Genomic DNA, 18108 nt, shown 5'->3' on the forward strand with positions numbered 1-18108 from the left:
TTTGGATATCTAAAGAGGCAGACCCACAATATTTGGCAGCATGTATTACCTGCAAAAAGAAAAGATGGTAAACTTGTGGTGAAATATAATTACAGAAAGGTCAAGGCTGGTGAGAGAAAATATTGGTGAAATGAAAGGAGCAGTACAGTAATACAAGTTGAGCTAGAGAAACCTGTTGGGGAGTAAATTATTCAGGGGCAGGAATAGTTATGTGCCTACAGTAGTTAGGTAGAGAAAAAAACAACACATTGAGAGCAGTAGGAGTGACAGATGTGTTCAAGGTGGAGGTGGGATTACATCAAGGATCAGCTCTGAGCCCTTTCTTATTTGCAACAGTAATGGACAGGTTGATAGATGAGATCAGACAGGAGTCATCATGGACAATGATGTTTGTGGATGACATTGTGATTTGCAGTGAGAGTAGGGAACAGGTGGAGGAGACCCTGGAGAGATGGAGATATGCTCTAGAGAGGAGAGGAATGAAGGTTAGCAGGACTAAGACAGAATATATGTGTGTGAATGAGAGGGATGATAGAGGAATGGTGAGGATGCAGGGAGAAGAGTTGGTGAAGTGGATGAGTTTAAATACTTGGGATCAACAGTTCTGAGTAATGGTAAGTGTGGAAGAGAGGTGAGGAAGAGAGTGCAGGCAGGGTGGAGTGAGTGGAGAAGAGTGTCAGGAATGATTTGTGAGAGATGGGTACCAGTAAGAGTGAAAGAGAAGGTCTACAAGATGGCAGTGAGATCAACTATGTTATATGGGTTGGAGACGGTGGCATTGATGAAAAGACAGGAGTCAGAGCTGGAGGTGGAAGAGTTAAAGATGTTAAGATTTGCATTGGGTGTGATGAGGATGAACAGGATTAGAAATGAGGACATTAGAGGGTCAGCTCAGAATGGACGGATTGGAGACAAAGCCAGAGAAACAAGATTGTGTTGGTTTGGTGATTTATTGAGCAGGGATGCTGGGTATATTGCGAGAAGGATGCAAAGGATGGAGCTGACAGGTAAGAGGAAAAGAAGAAGGCCTAACTTAAGATTTATGGATGTAGTGAGAGAAGACATGCAGGTGGTTGGTGTGACAGAGCAAGATCCAGAAGACAGGAATTAATGGAAACAGATGATCTGCTGTGGTGACCCCTAATATGAGCAGCAAAAAGAAAAAGAGGAATGAGGAAGAAGAAGATGATTGATTTTTAATTGGCTGGTGTGTATATGTTAACTGAAAAATGAGTGCACAAACTCTACCACATATATGGTTGAAAAAATTCTAGCACTCCAAAATCTGAAATAACTTTTTTTTCACATTAATGGTGCTATAAACCCAAAACAGACCCAGGGTTTCACCAAAAGGCTTTGTTCAATGTTGCAGGAATACCCATTCAATACCCACTCAAAAACATTTAAATAAGGTAAACAAATCAGTTAGACTAACCATATATGAAAGTTAATCAAGCTATTAAACTTTGAGATCCTTTCTTTGGAGGAAACAGTTTACAGCACAAAAATAAAAGTTGTTTCAGTTTTGGAATATACACCTTAACCATTAGGCCACCCTCCCAACCTATATATATATATATATATATATATATATATATATATATATATATATATATATATATATATATATATGTAGGTGCCTATCTAATAGCCGAATTGACAGAACGCTGAATTGCACATTACAGAGACCTGTGTGCCGAACGTGTATTTAAATGGCCGAATAACCTATGCCGAAGCACACTACAGCAGGGAAAGGGAATTTGTGTTTTCCCAATGTAGTGTGGTCTCGGAGTTGGTATATTTAAATAGGGGGGGTGGAGAGCACTACAGTGGGGAAATACATAAATTCCCTTTCTCCACTGTAGTGTGCTTCGGCATAGTGTTATTCAGCCATTTAAATAATCGGCGATGTGTACGTTTGGCACACCGGTCTTGGTAATGTGTAATTCAGTGTTTTGTCAATTCGGCCATTAGATAGGCACCTATATACCCATGCGACCCCACACACCCCCCTACTTTAATATTCTCACTCCGAGATTGCACTATAGTGGGGGAAAAGGGAATATTCCCTCATCCCCACTGTAGCAAGATCTTGGCAATAGTTGGCTTAGTTGTACATCAACACTACATGTTATTGTATAACTAACGTTACATGCAAACAGCAAGTTTTTCTTTTTTCTTTCTTTTTCTTTAACAAAAGTGCATTTTAAATAAAATGCACTTTCACTAAGGTGGGTTCATGAAAGTACGGTTTGATAAACCGTACTTTCGATGATCTAAGACCCAGATATATATATATATATATATATATATATATATATATATATATATATACAGATATATATATATATATATATATATATAGATTATATATATATATACATATGTATATATATATATATATATATATATATATATAGATTATATATATATACATATGTATATATATATATATATATATATATATATATATATATATATATATACATATATATATATTGGGGCACATGGGGCTTGCCCTGATGCAAAAAACACATTGGTTTTGGATATGGTGATGCATATGCATTTTATTCGCCCAACAGTACTTACATTCAGTGAAATGAGTTTTCAGTGATTTGAACTTTCAGCGATTTTGTGTGAGTATTTTGAAATTCAGTGAAATTAGTTTTCAGTGAATCAAAGTATACCCATCATAATAGAGTTAAGTGTAGATGTTGGCTTTTCTTGAAATAATACTGAAGAATTAATTAGGTGTGCTGTTTGGCTTTCATCTCCCAAATGACATCTCTTTTGTTTATATGATAGGTGTTTTGTGCAGACTGCAGCAGTACAAAATATGTATTTGTTCAAAGGAAAATTTACATACAGGGTGTTGGTATTATTTCCAATGTGTAAACAACAGACATAATGTTGCATGGTAATTTGACTATACTCATTCACTGTTTTCCATAGCTATCCATTAGTAATGTTTCATAACCTTCAAGTGTTATTCTCTTTCTTTGATTCTCTCTTATCATGTTTTTATGCTTAACAATTTTTCTGTGAAATCTCACAATAAGCTGCTTTATATGTCTGAATTCCTGTGAAGAGGCTGGAATGACCAGAGTCAAAGGCAGATATTACATGTCTATGTTTTATTTTTCAAATTGTGTTTCTTTTTTTCAGCTTTTGGGATCTTATGCATTAATACAGTATGACACACAAACTCAAGAAGCCATCAGGGATAAAAATGGCCACTGTATAAAGGCAAAGAGAGGTAAATATATTTCTGTTTTTATATTTCTTTCATCTATGATTTTATCAAATTAATTAATAAATGAGAATTTAGCTTTTAATCTTTGGAATTATGACCCAAAAAAGTGGACATTCAAATTATTTAAAAGCAAAAAGTGTTAAAATATATTTCTAGTTTACATTTTTGTCCCTATGCTACAGTTTGGTTAACAAATGAGGATTTCAGCCTTTAGTCTTTGGACTTGAGAACCTAAAAAAACAGACATTCAAATTAAATGAACTAATTGGCATTTTAACATTAATCACATACCTATCCATGATATGCACAATGCTGTGATGCCCTAATAATGAAAACTGTACAAAAGATTTACATATTTTGTCTGTGATTTTTGTTTTTCAGCAGGCTATAGCTGACAGATGTTAGTATTAGAACAAGTTCCTTTAATGAAGGTATGTCCTACACCATAACACTGAAGGAGTTTATTTCAGCTGGTTGAAATTTTAAATTGTTGAAACCCAGATGGTCAACACCATATGATCAACAATTTAAAATACTGAAAAATAACTAGAAAGAAGAAACAAAGTTGCATGGAGATTGTGGCACAGTAGGGATTGGAGAATATGCCCTTTTGCTCACTGTAGTGCAGTTTCATAGCTAGTATATATAATTGTCAGCAGGTGTGGGGGTGAAGGGAGACTCCCCCTCCCTGCTAAAACATTATACTCCCATTTACCTGGGAGGAGACAATGTGGTAGTGGAAAATTTCAGCAAAGACCTGCATTTAAATCCATAAGTGCAGATTTGCAGTCTTAAGAGCATTAAGTATATGACTATGCCAGTAACATTTCTTGAGAGTGTTACTAAAATCTATTAAAGAGGGACTGATACATGGTCTTTTACTCGTTTGTACCAAGTGAAGATTTTTACAGTTATTTCATAGTGATAACTTGCTATATTAATTAGTAATTGGTTTCCATTTGTGTGAGTATATGGCTTTTCTTCATGGTGAAGAAAACAGTATATGCACAGCAAATATCTGCACTGATTTGTTAGTACATAAGAAGTAAAGGTCATACAAATCATGTGTAGTTATCCAGAATATGGAACTTCTTTATTATCACCGGTAGTTTGCTGTGACAAAAACACCATATATTGAGAGGAACAGTGTGAAGGTGATAAAGTTGACATTGGGCTGCGTTTAAACCGCTAAGGGTGGAATGGCAGGTTTGAGTACATGTTGTACCTGATTGTCCAGACATTATTCCTTGAACATTTTATTAATTACTTTCAATGGGGTGACTGATGTATTGCTATTTATGCAAATGTACTGAAAGCAGGATTTTACACACATTTGACAGTGCCAACCTGGCATGTTACATTATGCATAACTTCCATTAAATATTGACAGATAACTTCTGTTCAGAGTAAGGAATTGCAGCACATGCTCATCTCCATAGCTAATGTTTATTAAGTTGGTATATCAAAAGTAAAAAAAAAAAAAAAAACATATTTCTTGTGAACAGCAACATTTTCTGTAACTGGATTTATTCTTCACTACCCCCTCAAAACATTGGATTCATATGCAGTGATATTACATATAGGCAACTGTGTGTATGTGTCTGTCTGTCTGTCTGTTTTTTTCATCTGAAATCACCAGGTAAATTTATTGCTGGCAATCATGACATATTTTTTTCAGGTAAACTTGCTAGAAAATTTGAAATAGTTTTACGGATATAGTAACCATAAGTTCTTCCCGAGCCTATACTGTGTCACCTTCCTGGAGACAGAGATGTTATATAAGAGTAAATTCTGACAAGGCTCTAATAGTCCTTGGCCTTAACTGCTTTGTTGAAGCCATGATCTTATAAGTATATGATCCTATATGGCCCTATGTTGATGTGTACCACCAGCAGACCAACACAGCCATTTAGGTGCTCTGTTTTTGACATTTGGTTCACAACAAGCAGATTTTTTTGTATATTTGTCTAACTGAATATGGAGTAAATATCAAAATCATTGCACTGGCATCTTCTTTCAAAACTAGAAATAAAACTAATACTTATTTCTCAGAAAAAAAGGTGATATTTCTGTCACTTTAAATGTCACAAAATATACATATCATACTTCTTCAGACAGACATGAACATATCTGAGATTACTTGTTTGCTTGCCCATAACCCTATTTCACTGTGAAACGAGTGGCATATTGTTTGGCATCTAGTTTGTTTCACTGAAAATCTGAAAGCAATGCCCAGATAGTAATAGTTGAATGTAGAATCAAATTATCTCAGAATGGTAATTGGAAACTAATGACTTGTGGTATTTACAAAATGTTCAATTTGAAATAAAAGTGGAGGTGCCAGTTCTATTCAAAGCAACAAATACAAAAGCTATCAAAACATAACTATCTAGTGTTGTTGTGAGTTCAGGCCTGAAATTAATGAGTACGTCAGTATTCCTGTATAGTAGTGCTATGTTTATTAAATTCTAAGTTTTATGACATAAGCATAGTATTGAATTTTTCACACAGTTCAGGATCTAATTTTGTTAATTGGTTTAGTGGCAAAGTGTCCTCCATCTATGCCAGTGGTGACCTGGAACTGATGAGTAGCATGCAAAGTCAGAGAGCATTATGGGAAGTTAATCATGAGTGGTTGATTTCCAGTTCAGCTGTCTAAGGGAAAGGGGCAGGGTTTTTTCTTCTATAGTTTTACTGTCTGATAATAGAGCGGTCCAACAATCATGCAATGCATGAATGAGAGAGTGCATGAAAGTACATAGGTCACCATTGCACTCTATTACCCAATAGAATATACAGAAATAAGGCCTATCAGGTAAAGCCTTTTGGCAACATGTATGATACTGCCACCAATTAATGTCTGGTCTCTTTTCTGCCATCTAGATCCTGGTAATGATATTAGCCTGCTCCAGTTTGTAATGGAGGGTTGGTGAACATCCCATTCTAACAGACCTAGAGAGCAGGAGATTGAGAAGAAACATGGGTGAGTGAAAGATAGTTCAACTGCCATAAGGGAATCAAAACAATTTAGACATAAATGTTCTTTTACTTTGAAACTAGGAACACAGTCTAAGGAAGATTTATATGTAGTTATGCAGCACAGTACCCTGAAAACTTTGTGAGAATTTTTCAAAATCAAAATATTTCAAATATGCAGTATTTAAAACCACTGTTGCGTATTCTACAGTTCCAAATCCTTAACATGTACAGTATAATCATTCCTCATGCAATAACATTCCTTTAGAGATGTGCTCTTGAATAATATCATCAATGTATAGGTTCCAGAATACTGATTCAGTTTTTGTTTCATTAGTGTACTAACATTCACTTTTTAAAATTCTCTGCAATTACTATTTATGTCAATTATCTAAATACACAAACAGCACTGGAGCATAGTTTTAGCACAGCACTGAAGTACAATGTTAGAACATTACCTTGGTGCATACCTTTAGTATAGCTATCACTGGAAATGACTGCAGACTAGAACTATCTGCATTGTTAAGAAACAATATAGATTGTGTTTAATTTAAACTGATTTGGAGACTGTTCTGTCCTTAATGTGCTGTTTTATCAATTTTTAAATTGTTTTAGGGCTGCTAAAAGTTTAATTGGTAGCCTAGCCCAGATTACTTGCCCTATTGATGAGAATACAGTGCTGCTTATAGAAATATTTGTCCATGATATGGAGAAAATATCTGTTGCATTCTGATATGGACACAGTAGGGAATAAATAGGATAATGTTCTAAATGCTGGAGTTTGTGCAGTAATTTGAAAGACTTTTCTTTGTTTGGAAGACATTTGTATTCCAAGGTTATGCTGTTCAGAGTTTTGTGATAACATTTAAGATTGTCAGATTTTTTTAGCTGATGCTTGAGAATCTCTCTATCTAGGTGGTAAATGGATACGAAGGTAGGCTGTATTCCTGTCTTCCTAGATGGTAAAGGGGTACAAAAGTAGGCTGTATTCCAGTCTATCTAGATGGTCAAGGGGTACAAAGGTAGGCTGTATTCCAGGTTCAGTAAGAGTATCATAATGCTGATAGCTGCTGCAAGGTTTACGACTGAGGAGCTGTGCGGTACTGTATGCTACAGCCAATTGCATGACGAATCTAGCATTCAGTTTGGAGTGTCAAGATAAGATGTAAAATTAAGCCAATCTATTTAAAAGTCTCAAGTCAGTCTATTAGGGAATGATGCAGGGATATAATGTGATAATCCTCTAGCACTTTGCATATTTGTTTACTCTGAGTACTGTGCATTTAGTTTTTGTCCAGTTAAGTTAATCACTTTGTTGTTATGCAGACATTTAATTATGACCACTGGTCATTGGTTAGGCTAAAAATGGCCCTTCAGGGCAGTTAGCCTTGTATTCACCTATGAACCATAGGGCAGGCCAGGGCCTGCTGCAGCATTTTCCGTCTTTGTTAGATAACTCAATTGCTATAATATTACTAAGACATCTGAATAAAGGGTAGCATTTATGTTCTTATGGGCTGAAGGATGTGAAGGTATAAAATAGGGAATAACCACCCTCTTACATTGGGCTTTTCTGGTACTTCAGCAGTTGGTCTTTAAGATGAAGAGAGATGGTGAAGTGGATTTTATCATACAAGTCTATCTTGTTTAGATGATTGGTAACCAAATGAATGGTTCACTGCTGAAACCTAAAGACAACAGTTTAACAATGAGGTAGCTATAATTTGCTAATCCTCAAAGTCAGAGCTATGTCCTATAATATAAAACCAATCACATTTTGTCATTATCCTCAACAGGGTATATTATGTCAGTTAGCTAACATAGCGTTATACATTTCAGCATGTCAAGGTCATGAAGATAACCTCAAGTCTTCTCATTCTTAAACATCCATCAGCAGATGTACAGGGAACCCAACCTAAATGATGCCATTAAATACAAGAATATGAACACAGGAATATCTTCAAATTTCCCTTTTCATGATCTCATGGAATGTATGTAAATTACCTTAGAAAAATTACAATTTTCAATGTCTTTCCAAGGTTTAGCTCATTGAGCATGCAGCTTGAAGAGTAAAGATGCACAGGGTTCAGCCTACTGAAAACACTCAAAAGTAAGTATTTTTACAAGAAAGCAAACCTCCTACACCTCTGAATGTTATATGTATCAGCTCTATGATCTCACTAAGACAAAAAAGATAGAAATCTCTCAAAATGAAGAAATATGTGCCAGTTTGCACTTTAGAAACAACACTGGTAGTGATTTCCTATCGAAACAGTAATCAACAAGTTCAACATTAAAGAATTTGGGCATGAAGGATGGATTCATGAGGAGATGGATCTTGGGGAAGTGTAAGAATGCCTTTTCAGTGATATCACAAGAGTTTTAGTTGCTTTCAGGGAGAGATCACAGAATGGCTATAGACTCTGTTATTAATTAAGACTGTTGTATTTCTTCATTTGATAAGAGAGAACATGAAAAAAACAGGTAAGCCAATTAAATTAGCAGATTTTTTTTAACTTCAAAAACCTTGACTCAGGAAGTAACATAAGGCCACATGGTCAGCCATACTCAGGCATGTATTCATTTTCACTCCAACTTTCCCAAAAAAGGAATGGATTTCTTTGTCACACTTCACTTGCTCCAATATTAAATGTGGTCTTGGATAGGAAACAAAAAAGAGTGCAGTTTAACATCAAGAATTATTGGTAACAGTTTGAAAACAAAACTTGAAAAAAATGCACTGCAGGAATAAGTACCATATTAAGATTACTCCTACCAAGAAACTGACATTCTTTTCCGAGATCACCGCAAACTGGTAAAAAATATGGATACACAAACTGTAGTATTCAAGCATACATATTTTTGGACTACCAGAAAAATGGAGACAGAAATCTGGGTTCCTGCTGTAAGTTCAAGGACCAGAAATGCAATCCTAGCAACTGTGAAAATGTATAACCAATTCTGTAATTGTTGTATCTCAGTGACCTTTGCATTAATAGATATGTGTGTGTGAATATATGCATAAATCTGTGTGTGTATAAATATATGTATATGTATATATATATATATATATATATATATATATATATATATATATATAGTTTTATATATATATATATATATATATATATATATATATATATATATATATCTATGGGAGCACTTGACAACGTCGACAGCTGAGAATGCCGACAAGGAGATCGCCAACACCAGAAGATCGAAGATTGAGAAGACCGACGGATGAAAACCCCGACGCTGAGAAGACCGACGGATGAAAACCCCGACGCTGAGAAGACCGACGGATGAAAACCCTGACGCTGAGAAGACTAACATGGGAACAGGCTGTGTAAGTATGTGGTAGTGACGGACGTTAGGGTGCGGGTAAGGTAAGTGTGGAATATTGACGGTGTCTAGGGATACGGGTGGGTTAAGTGAGTTAGGGTTAGGGCGCGGGTTAGGTAAGTGTGCGATAGTGATAGTCTTTGGGTTAGGGGTGGGTTAAGTGAGTTAGGGTTAGGGCGCAGGTTAGGTAAGTGTGCGATAGTGATAGTCTTTGGGTTAGGGGCGGTTTAAGTGAGTTAGGGTTAGGGCGCGGGTTAGGTAAGTATGCGATAGTTAAGGACCTTAGGGTTAGGGTTTGGGTTAAGGGTGTAGATAGTTGTGTATGTGAGGTTTAGTGTGCGTTTGTAAGTATTTTGGTGTGCTTGTGTTGTGTGTGTGCTTTTTGGACAGGGGATTTGTTTTGTTTGTTTATTGTCGGTATTGTGTCAGTATTATGGTGTGTCAGGCATGTGAGGTTTCGTGTTTGTGAACGTTCGGTTATGTGGTGTGTCTGATTTCGTTGTCGGTGCTGTGGTTTGTCGGTGTTGTCAGGTAGATCCATATATATATATATATATATATATATATATATATATATATATATATATATATGGGTCTACCTCGGTTGGTCGACAGCCCATTTCACTGACACTCATTTGGTCGACAGCTCATTTGATCGACAAAAAGTATTCAAGGCAAAAATCTGGGATTTGCCCCCCTTCCCACTGTTGTGGACCTCAGCCATAAACAAATTGCATAACAAAAGAAGGAAGCTACTGCACGTCAGAGCAAAATCCCATGAAGGGAAGACATCTCTGATCAACATTAGCAGAAAACTACGTTCTCTCATAAAAACATCCAAGGCCAACTTTGAGAGAAAAATCGCTAAGGACACTAAAGATAACCACAAAGCCTTCTTCAGCTATGTTAGAAACCTGGGCGGAAACCCTCAGATATGCTCAGTGTTGGTTCACAACAACAAAAAATACACTGAGCCCACAGATATTGCCAACATTCTGGCTGACAGGTTCAGTGCAAATTTCTCCCCTCCTTCACCCCCAAAAGAAAAAATACTTATCCCAGCTGAATGTAATCTCCCTGTCATCTCAGATGTCCAAGTGAGAACCACCCTAAACAAAGCAAAAAACACAGTATCAATGGGACCTGACGGTATCCCGGGTTGCGTGTTACGTGAACTCCAAGAGGAGCTAAACCCACACATAAAAATGCTATTTAACCTTAGCCTTACTTCGGGATATGTACCTGAACACTGGCGTACAGCAACAGTGGTCCCACTCCGCAAGGGGGGTGGCTCTACAGACCCTGGAAACTACTGCCCCATAAGCTTAACCAGCCTGGTCTGCAAAGCTATGGAAAGAATCATTATGGAAATCATAAACAGAGACATAGGGGACCTACAGACACTTGACCCCACCCAGTTCGGCTTTGTAAAGGGCAGATCCTGTCTTTTAAACCTGGTTGACTTTTTCGAAACAGTCACTAGAGCCATTGATAAGGGCAAAGCAGTCCATACAGCATACCTGGACTTGGTTAAGGCCTTCGACACAATACCCCACTCAGGCATCATAGATAAGCTCAACAGCTTAAAAGTAAACCCTTATGTCACTAGATGGGTTGCAAACTGGCTAAAGGACAGAACCCATAAAGTTAAAATCGCTGGAGCAATGTCAGACTCGAAGTCAGTCACAAGTGGTGTCCCACAGGGATGTGTCCTGGGACCCCTCTTGTTCAGCATTTATTTCTCAGATGTTAAAGCAAACATGGGAGGGCTGTGGCTGACAAAGTTCGCAGATGACTGCAAACTAGGCGCCATAGTCGATACACCAGCAGACACACACATCCTACAAAAAGGCCTCACAGAAACGGACAGCTGGTGCCAGAGTCACGGCCTTAAACTAAATGCCAAAAAATGTATAGTCATCCCCTTTGGGAAAAACAAAGTACCCACAAATTATCACATAGACAGCAACCCACTGAGTACAGAAAAAGTAATCAGAGACCTAGGGACCCAAGTCGCAGCAACCTCTCATTTGACACCCACGTTGTCAAAGTGGTTAGAAAAACATTCTACCTAGTACACCTCATCATGAAGGGATTCACATCCAGATCCAAGGATGTCATTGTACCCCTATATTCCTCCCTCATCAGACCCATGATTGAGTACAATGCCCCATTTGGTATGTACCTCACCCGGCATTTGCAACAGCTGGAAAGACCACAAAAGTACCTCACCAAGAGGATCAAGGGTCTCCAACATATGTCTTATTCTGCCAGACTAAAGAAACTTCAGCTCTATTCAGTAGCATACCGCCTGCTCAGAGGTGATCTCTGCCTGACGTACAAGGCCATGTCCAATCAGGATCTGATGGACATGCTCCACCTCAAAAAATCCAAATCCATCAGGACCATGAGAGCTAAAGACTTAAACCTTGGCACAAATATGAATAGGACATGCTGGAGGGATAGATTCATAACCCAGAGGCTTCCCATGCTTTGGAACAAGATCCCAGTTCGTATTAGGCAGAGCCCCTCACTGAGTCTCTTCAAGAGAAATCTTGATGAGTGGATGGGAGATCGTAAGTTTACCCCAGGGGTCACATCTGTGTCACTGCTAGACAGGGGCACAGTAAACTAATTATATTATATAAGGGGACCTTCATTGTGTCACTACTAGACAGAGGCACAGTATTCTAAATTTATTCTGTACATTTTTTGTACCATTTCATGGGGTGGCAAAAGCCACATCACTATGGCTAGGCTTACAAATGCCCCAGGGCAGATAGCCTAGTACTATACTATGAAACTATGAAAGTATGTGGAGTTGTTATATATAGTTGGGGGGGTGTGGGGGGCACAGCCCCCCACATTGGGGGGGGTGTGGGGGGCGAAGCCCCCCACCTAGAATGTTTGTCGATCAAATGAGCTGTCGACCAAATGAGTGTCAGTGAAATGGGCTGTCGACCAACAGAAGTAGACCCATATATATATATATATATATATATATATATATATATATATATATATATATATTTTTTTTTTTATATATATATATATATATATATATATATTTCTGTTTGTATATATAGATGGGGTACTAATTATCATCAAATCCCCATTTGTTTAGTGGACAAAATGTAGTTGACTATACAGAAGGTTGACAGGTGTGTGAGACTGGCCAATTCTCCATGGTAGAAATAAGGCTATTTCCTTGACATGGTGCAATCTCACAATTAGTATATATATGGATGTGGTGAGAGAGGACATGCAGGTGATTGGTGTGACAGAGCAAGATGCAGAGGACAGGAAGAAATGGAAATGGGTGATCTGCTGTGGCGACCCCTAACAGGAACAGCCGAAAGAAGATGATGATGATGATGAATTAGCGCAGGGTATTGTGGGCCTACACAAAAATAAATAAATAATGTTTTCTTCTTTTGTTTAAATTTTGTTCAGCTTGCATCAAGATCTATGTTTGGTGCATGCATAGTAGTGTGTTGATGCTTGAAAAGTTGACCTTTTGTGGTCAACCTTGTTAACATTGATATTCAGGTCATTCATTCATTATTAGTAGACCAATATATATATAGCAACGGTGTGAGGATGGGAAGGGGTGGTGGTCCCTGCAAAACATAAACCATTTTAACATGTGACAGAAACTTTCACACTTTGATTTTATGTACTGGGAGTTGCACTTTTTTCATAGATTCTGGACTTGCACTGACTACATATTTCTTCTGGATCTGGGTACTCTAGAGCTTAAGAAACCCTGACTTAAACTCATTTCATGCAAGACAAGCAAACACAGCCTTAAAACTGGATGGTAACCTGGATAATGACAGGTAAACCTTTAACTATAATTAATGTTTTTTTATCATTTCAGGTCAGTAAACATGTATTTTCCATATCTGGAAGAGTGCTCCTGGCCACTTGAGAATAAAAAAGAAAGGAAATTAAAAATAAGCTAAAGAGGTTTTACTTACACTTGTCTGGAATGCCTAAGCAATATAATATTACTATGTTTAAACTGTTATATCCCTTCCAGCTTAACAGTTTGTTATAATCTATTGCCTACAGCTGTAATTCAGCAGAAACAGCAATGGATAACTACAAAGAAATCACTATCCTATCATGTGAGGACATTTTTAACGTAGCATATTGGCTTAGTGTTCAGATCATTGCCTCAAGCTTCTAGGTCTGGTGTTCAGTTTTGACTTCTGGTCAGTGTCTCATTGTAGTTTGTGCTATATCTGCTTTTCTGGGTACCCCATTTCCTCCCACTTCCCAAAACATGCTATCTGATTAGCTATTACATATATATATATATATATATATATATATATATATATATATATGTATATATATATATATATATATATATATATATATATATATATATATATATATATAGTATTTACCCTTGTCTTTGCGGTTTGGATCATGCTGAAAATGGTACCAAATTATCATATAAATAAATACAAAAAAGCATAGGTGAAACTCTGGCCTGCTAATAACATTAGGTTCTCACAAGACACTGATGTTATTTTTCCATTGCTTTTTGGACCAAAACACATTAAATTAACTACAAACTATGCAGTCATTTTTTCTCTGCTCATTTGATTGTATTTAGGATAACTTATGAGCAAATGTTATTCATATTGCTATCCTGCTGCAGATAGACATAAGTCCTAGGCTAGAGTAAACTTGATTGTATGTTTACTTGGGTTACATGTCTGGTAGGCTGATTGCTGGTATGTTAGCTGAGCAGTGCTGCCTACAGGATCATATATGTGCCAATTTCAGACATTTTCTTTTTAAAGGAATTACTAGTGTGAAGTTGTTCACAAGATTTATGGGAATCTTCTGCATATTTGTTTATTAAGTTCCTTTGTACCGCTGTGGTGCCAAGTAAAGTTCTGCCTTCATATCTTGCCATGATACACAAATTGTTCTGATATCTGTCAAGAGCATTTTACGCAGTGAATAGTTTCAAATATAACAGCTGAGATTGGCAAAGCACTGGCCAGCACAATACTGCTGAGGTAGCTGTGACAGACTCGACAGTGACAGCTGTCATATTATGTTTCTTTTCTTTTGGAACTACATGAAAAGAACATCAAGTGACAAGAATCATTCTGTATATTTTTAAGCTATTTTTTCTATTTTTAAATTATTTTTTAATACATAACCAGTACTGGTGACTCAGACCATGTGGCCTCTCCCATGTTCACACTAATGGACTCAAGGCAGCTGGGGGATTCTAAGGTCAAGCTGGAGGATTCTAAGGTCACATCCAGATGAGATCACACTCAAAATGGTTTGTCATTAGTTTGTCTAAGATAAAACACTGCTGCTCTGTTAAGAGGGTATACTCTAATTTGTTTGTTGGTATCACTCATTTAATTTTGGATTATCCTAATAGATTTGTTTTTGCCATCAGACACTATGGAGGACAGTCAAATCTTTGACAGTCTGTCTTTGGCCTTTAAGGACTAATATAATTACTGTCTTCTGCAATCTCTGCCTCCATTTCTGGATATATATATAAAAAATAATTTAAAAATAGAAAAAATAGCTTAAAAATATACAGAATGATTCTTGTCACTTGATGTTCTGGATATATCCACTTCTCTTAGCTCACCTACTGCTCCTTCCAAGTGCCCCAATCTTATTTGGTTATTCATTCTCTATACCTCTCTCTTTACCCTCATCTACCTTCTGTCTTACACTCAATGCTGTAATCTGTAAGCCTCCTTTAATAACATAACTGTGTTTGTTATACTATAACTCTTTCCTATATTTGTCACCTACTTTATATTCTCCATTACAATAATGTTACTTCATTGTATAATTCCCTTTCCCCCCTTCTTTGGCCTTTAAGGACTAATATAATTACTGTCTTCTGCAATCTCTGCCTCCATTTCTGGATATATCCACTTCTCTTAGCTCACCTACTGCTCCTTCCAAGTGCCCCAATCTTATTTGGTTATTCATTCTCTATACCTCTCTCTTTACCCTCATCTACCTTCTGTCTTACACTCAATGCTGTAATCTGTAAGCCTCCTTTAATAACATAACTGTGTTTGTTATACTATAACTCTTTCCTATATTTGTCACCTACTTTATATTCTCCATTACAATAATGTTACTTCATTGTATAATTCCCTTTCCCCCCTTCTCCCAGTAAAAGTAGGTGTACCACAGGGATCCATTGTGGGACCTCTACTATTAAATATCTTTACAAATACCCTCCTCACCGCCATCCAGCAAGCTACAATAGTCCAATAATCACATGATACTACACTGATCTGCTCATCCTCCACACTCCAAATGCTACAGATTAAAACTCAAGAGGCCTTCTCCAATATCGAACACTGGTTAAAAAGTTCACAACTAATACTTAACCCTAAAAAGATTCAATTTATGCTTTTCCGTCCTTCCAAAACTATTGACTCTTCTGCTCTTTTGTCTATCAATTCTGCCAATAACACCCACATCTCCCCAGTATCACAAGTTAAACTTCTTGGTGTAATACTTGACCAAAACCAAAAGGCTGGCAAACATATAGCACAAACTATATCCAAAGTCCATAAAAAACTTGGAACCCTATACCGCTGCAAAAACTATCTAACCAAAAACGCCAAAATTACTCCATCCAGAACTCACCTTCTCTCTACATTGGTCTATGCATCCCGTGTATTAACAAACCTTAACAAGACAGACCTACTCAAACTGTCCATGTGCTATAATAAAATAGCTATATTTGCAAGCAACACTAATTTCCAGTCCCACCACTGTCACTCACTAAAACAACTAACTAACGAACTCCCCAACTTACTAAACTATAACTCACCATGGCTCATGACTTGCTGTACCACCCAGACAAGATTCCTGATCTCTCAGGCTTACTCAACTTTCACAATTCTGCTCACCAACTAGCATCCACAAACAAAGCCCTTTTTGAAGGAGCTAAGTCTACTCCTACACAATTGCTAAAATCTGGAATTCTCTTCCACCAGATAGCAGATTGCAAAACAGCATTCCCACCTTTAAAAAACAATTAAAAGCCCACCTCAGTCTCATCTGGTAATGTACCTGTACTGATCATGGCTAACCCTACTACCACCATTCAGATAAATCTTCCTCTGGCACTACTGAAAGGTCAAACACATAAAGAAAAAAATACCATAATGAACTGTATTTTTAAATGAATGTATATAATTGTATATAGTATTACTATGCTTTCTTACTCAAATAAATTATATTTTCTGCTTTTCTACTGAACACTCTATATTGTATCCTTCTGGAACTTCTCGCCATACTATGCCATGATATATTTTTGTTTTTTTATATGAATATTTTTTTAGTCTGTAAAAGTATTGATATGTATATATCATGTGTTTGCATTTCTGCTTTGTCTCTCTAATGTTCTTGCATAACTGATTTTGACCATATTTTTTACTCAGATGTTTGATTCTCTGTAAACTGTTTGTGTTTTTTGTGGAGCTTTTCTCATTGAATCGCCACTGAAAATGAGCCACAAGCCCAGCTGGATCAACTCAGTTAACAAATGTCAATAAATAAAAATAAATAAATAAATATACTATTGTTTGCTCTATTGTTTGTTTGCTCTATTAATTTGTACTCATCTCTGACCTTTGTATTTTTATTATGTATGTGAGCTTTTGTATCTTGTATTTTTATGATTGTCATGCATGTGGAGCTTTTCTCCCCAGGTCTTTGCTGAAAATGGGCACCTGATTGCCCATTCAGACCAACTCAGTTATCAAATATAAAATAAAATAAATAAATAAATGTGTTGATATAAAATTGCTTATGTTATGTTATGATTCCATCTTCAGTTGAATATCTGCTTTATGTCAACCAATGTACAATTATTACTTGTTTCCTTTTCTTTGTTATCTTCTGTGGACACCCAGACTGAGCCTAAGATTAGATGATGTATGTCAGTGTTCTACCCTGGCTGACAAATATAAATAAATGCAATCTATGTAAGATAGGTACATGCAAATAGCTACTTTTAATATGCATGTTATTGTCTTTAGCCATATCTGTGTGCTTATTTATCTGTGACAAATTGTATCAATTAACTTATTAATGCCCAATTTATACTGTTCTCCAAATAAATCTTGTGTAATACAGTATGTACATACAAACAGGGCAAATAACATTTACAAATAGATAGGCTAGACTGATTTGAATCTCTGTTCTGCCAGAACTGTGAATTGTTCATAATTTTGTAAGTAATGGATACATGCATGGGACATTCCTTCAGCTTATTTCTATCACTATAAATGGCCCTAAGCATGGCCAGCCTTAGCAATTGAGGGGCTCACTTTTGACCATTCAAGTCAGGACCCTTAGCTGATCCCCCTAACTATGCCATTGCTCCTTCCATGGTCATATAGTATCATCCAGATCTCTAAAACTTGATTAGGTGATAGCTACAAACGGCTCCCTGCCTCCCCTTCAGCACTTTTCCCTCCCTTTTTTGTCTGCCTTCTAAAACTCATTTGACT

General features: G+C 36.8%; 1 protein-coding gene across 2 annotated transcripts in view; it reads left to right on the forward strand.

Annotated features, from left to right (window-relative positions):
- LOC122793085 (long-chain fatty acid transport protein 6-like) overlaps positions 1 to 18108 on the forward strand; it is a 937264-nt gene that overhangs the window by 698494 nt on the left and 220662 nt on the right. For both annotated transcript variants that reach the window (XM_044060804.1, XM_044060806.1), the window contains exon 7: positions 3166 to 3256. In XM_044060804.1, the coding sequence (XP_043916739.1) occupies positions 3166 to 3256 (91 nt within the window). The remainder of the gene's footprint in view (positions 1 to 3165; positions 3257 to 18108) is intronic.

Source organism: Protopterus annectens, chromosome 2.part0 (genome assembly GCF_019279795.1).
Source record: "Protopterus annectens isolate FY-2018-M chromosome 2.part0, PAN1.0, whole genome shotgun sequence".
NCBI classification, from domain to species: Eukaryota; Metazoa; Chordata; order Ceratodontiformes; family Protopteridae; genus Protopterus; species Protopterus annectens.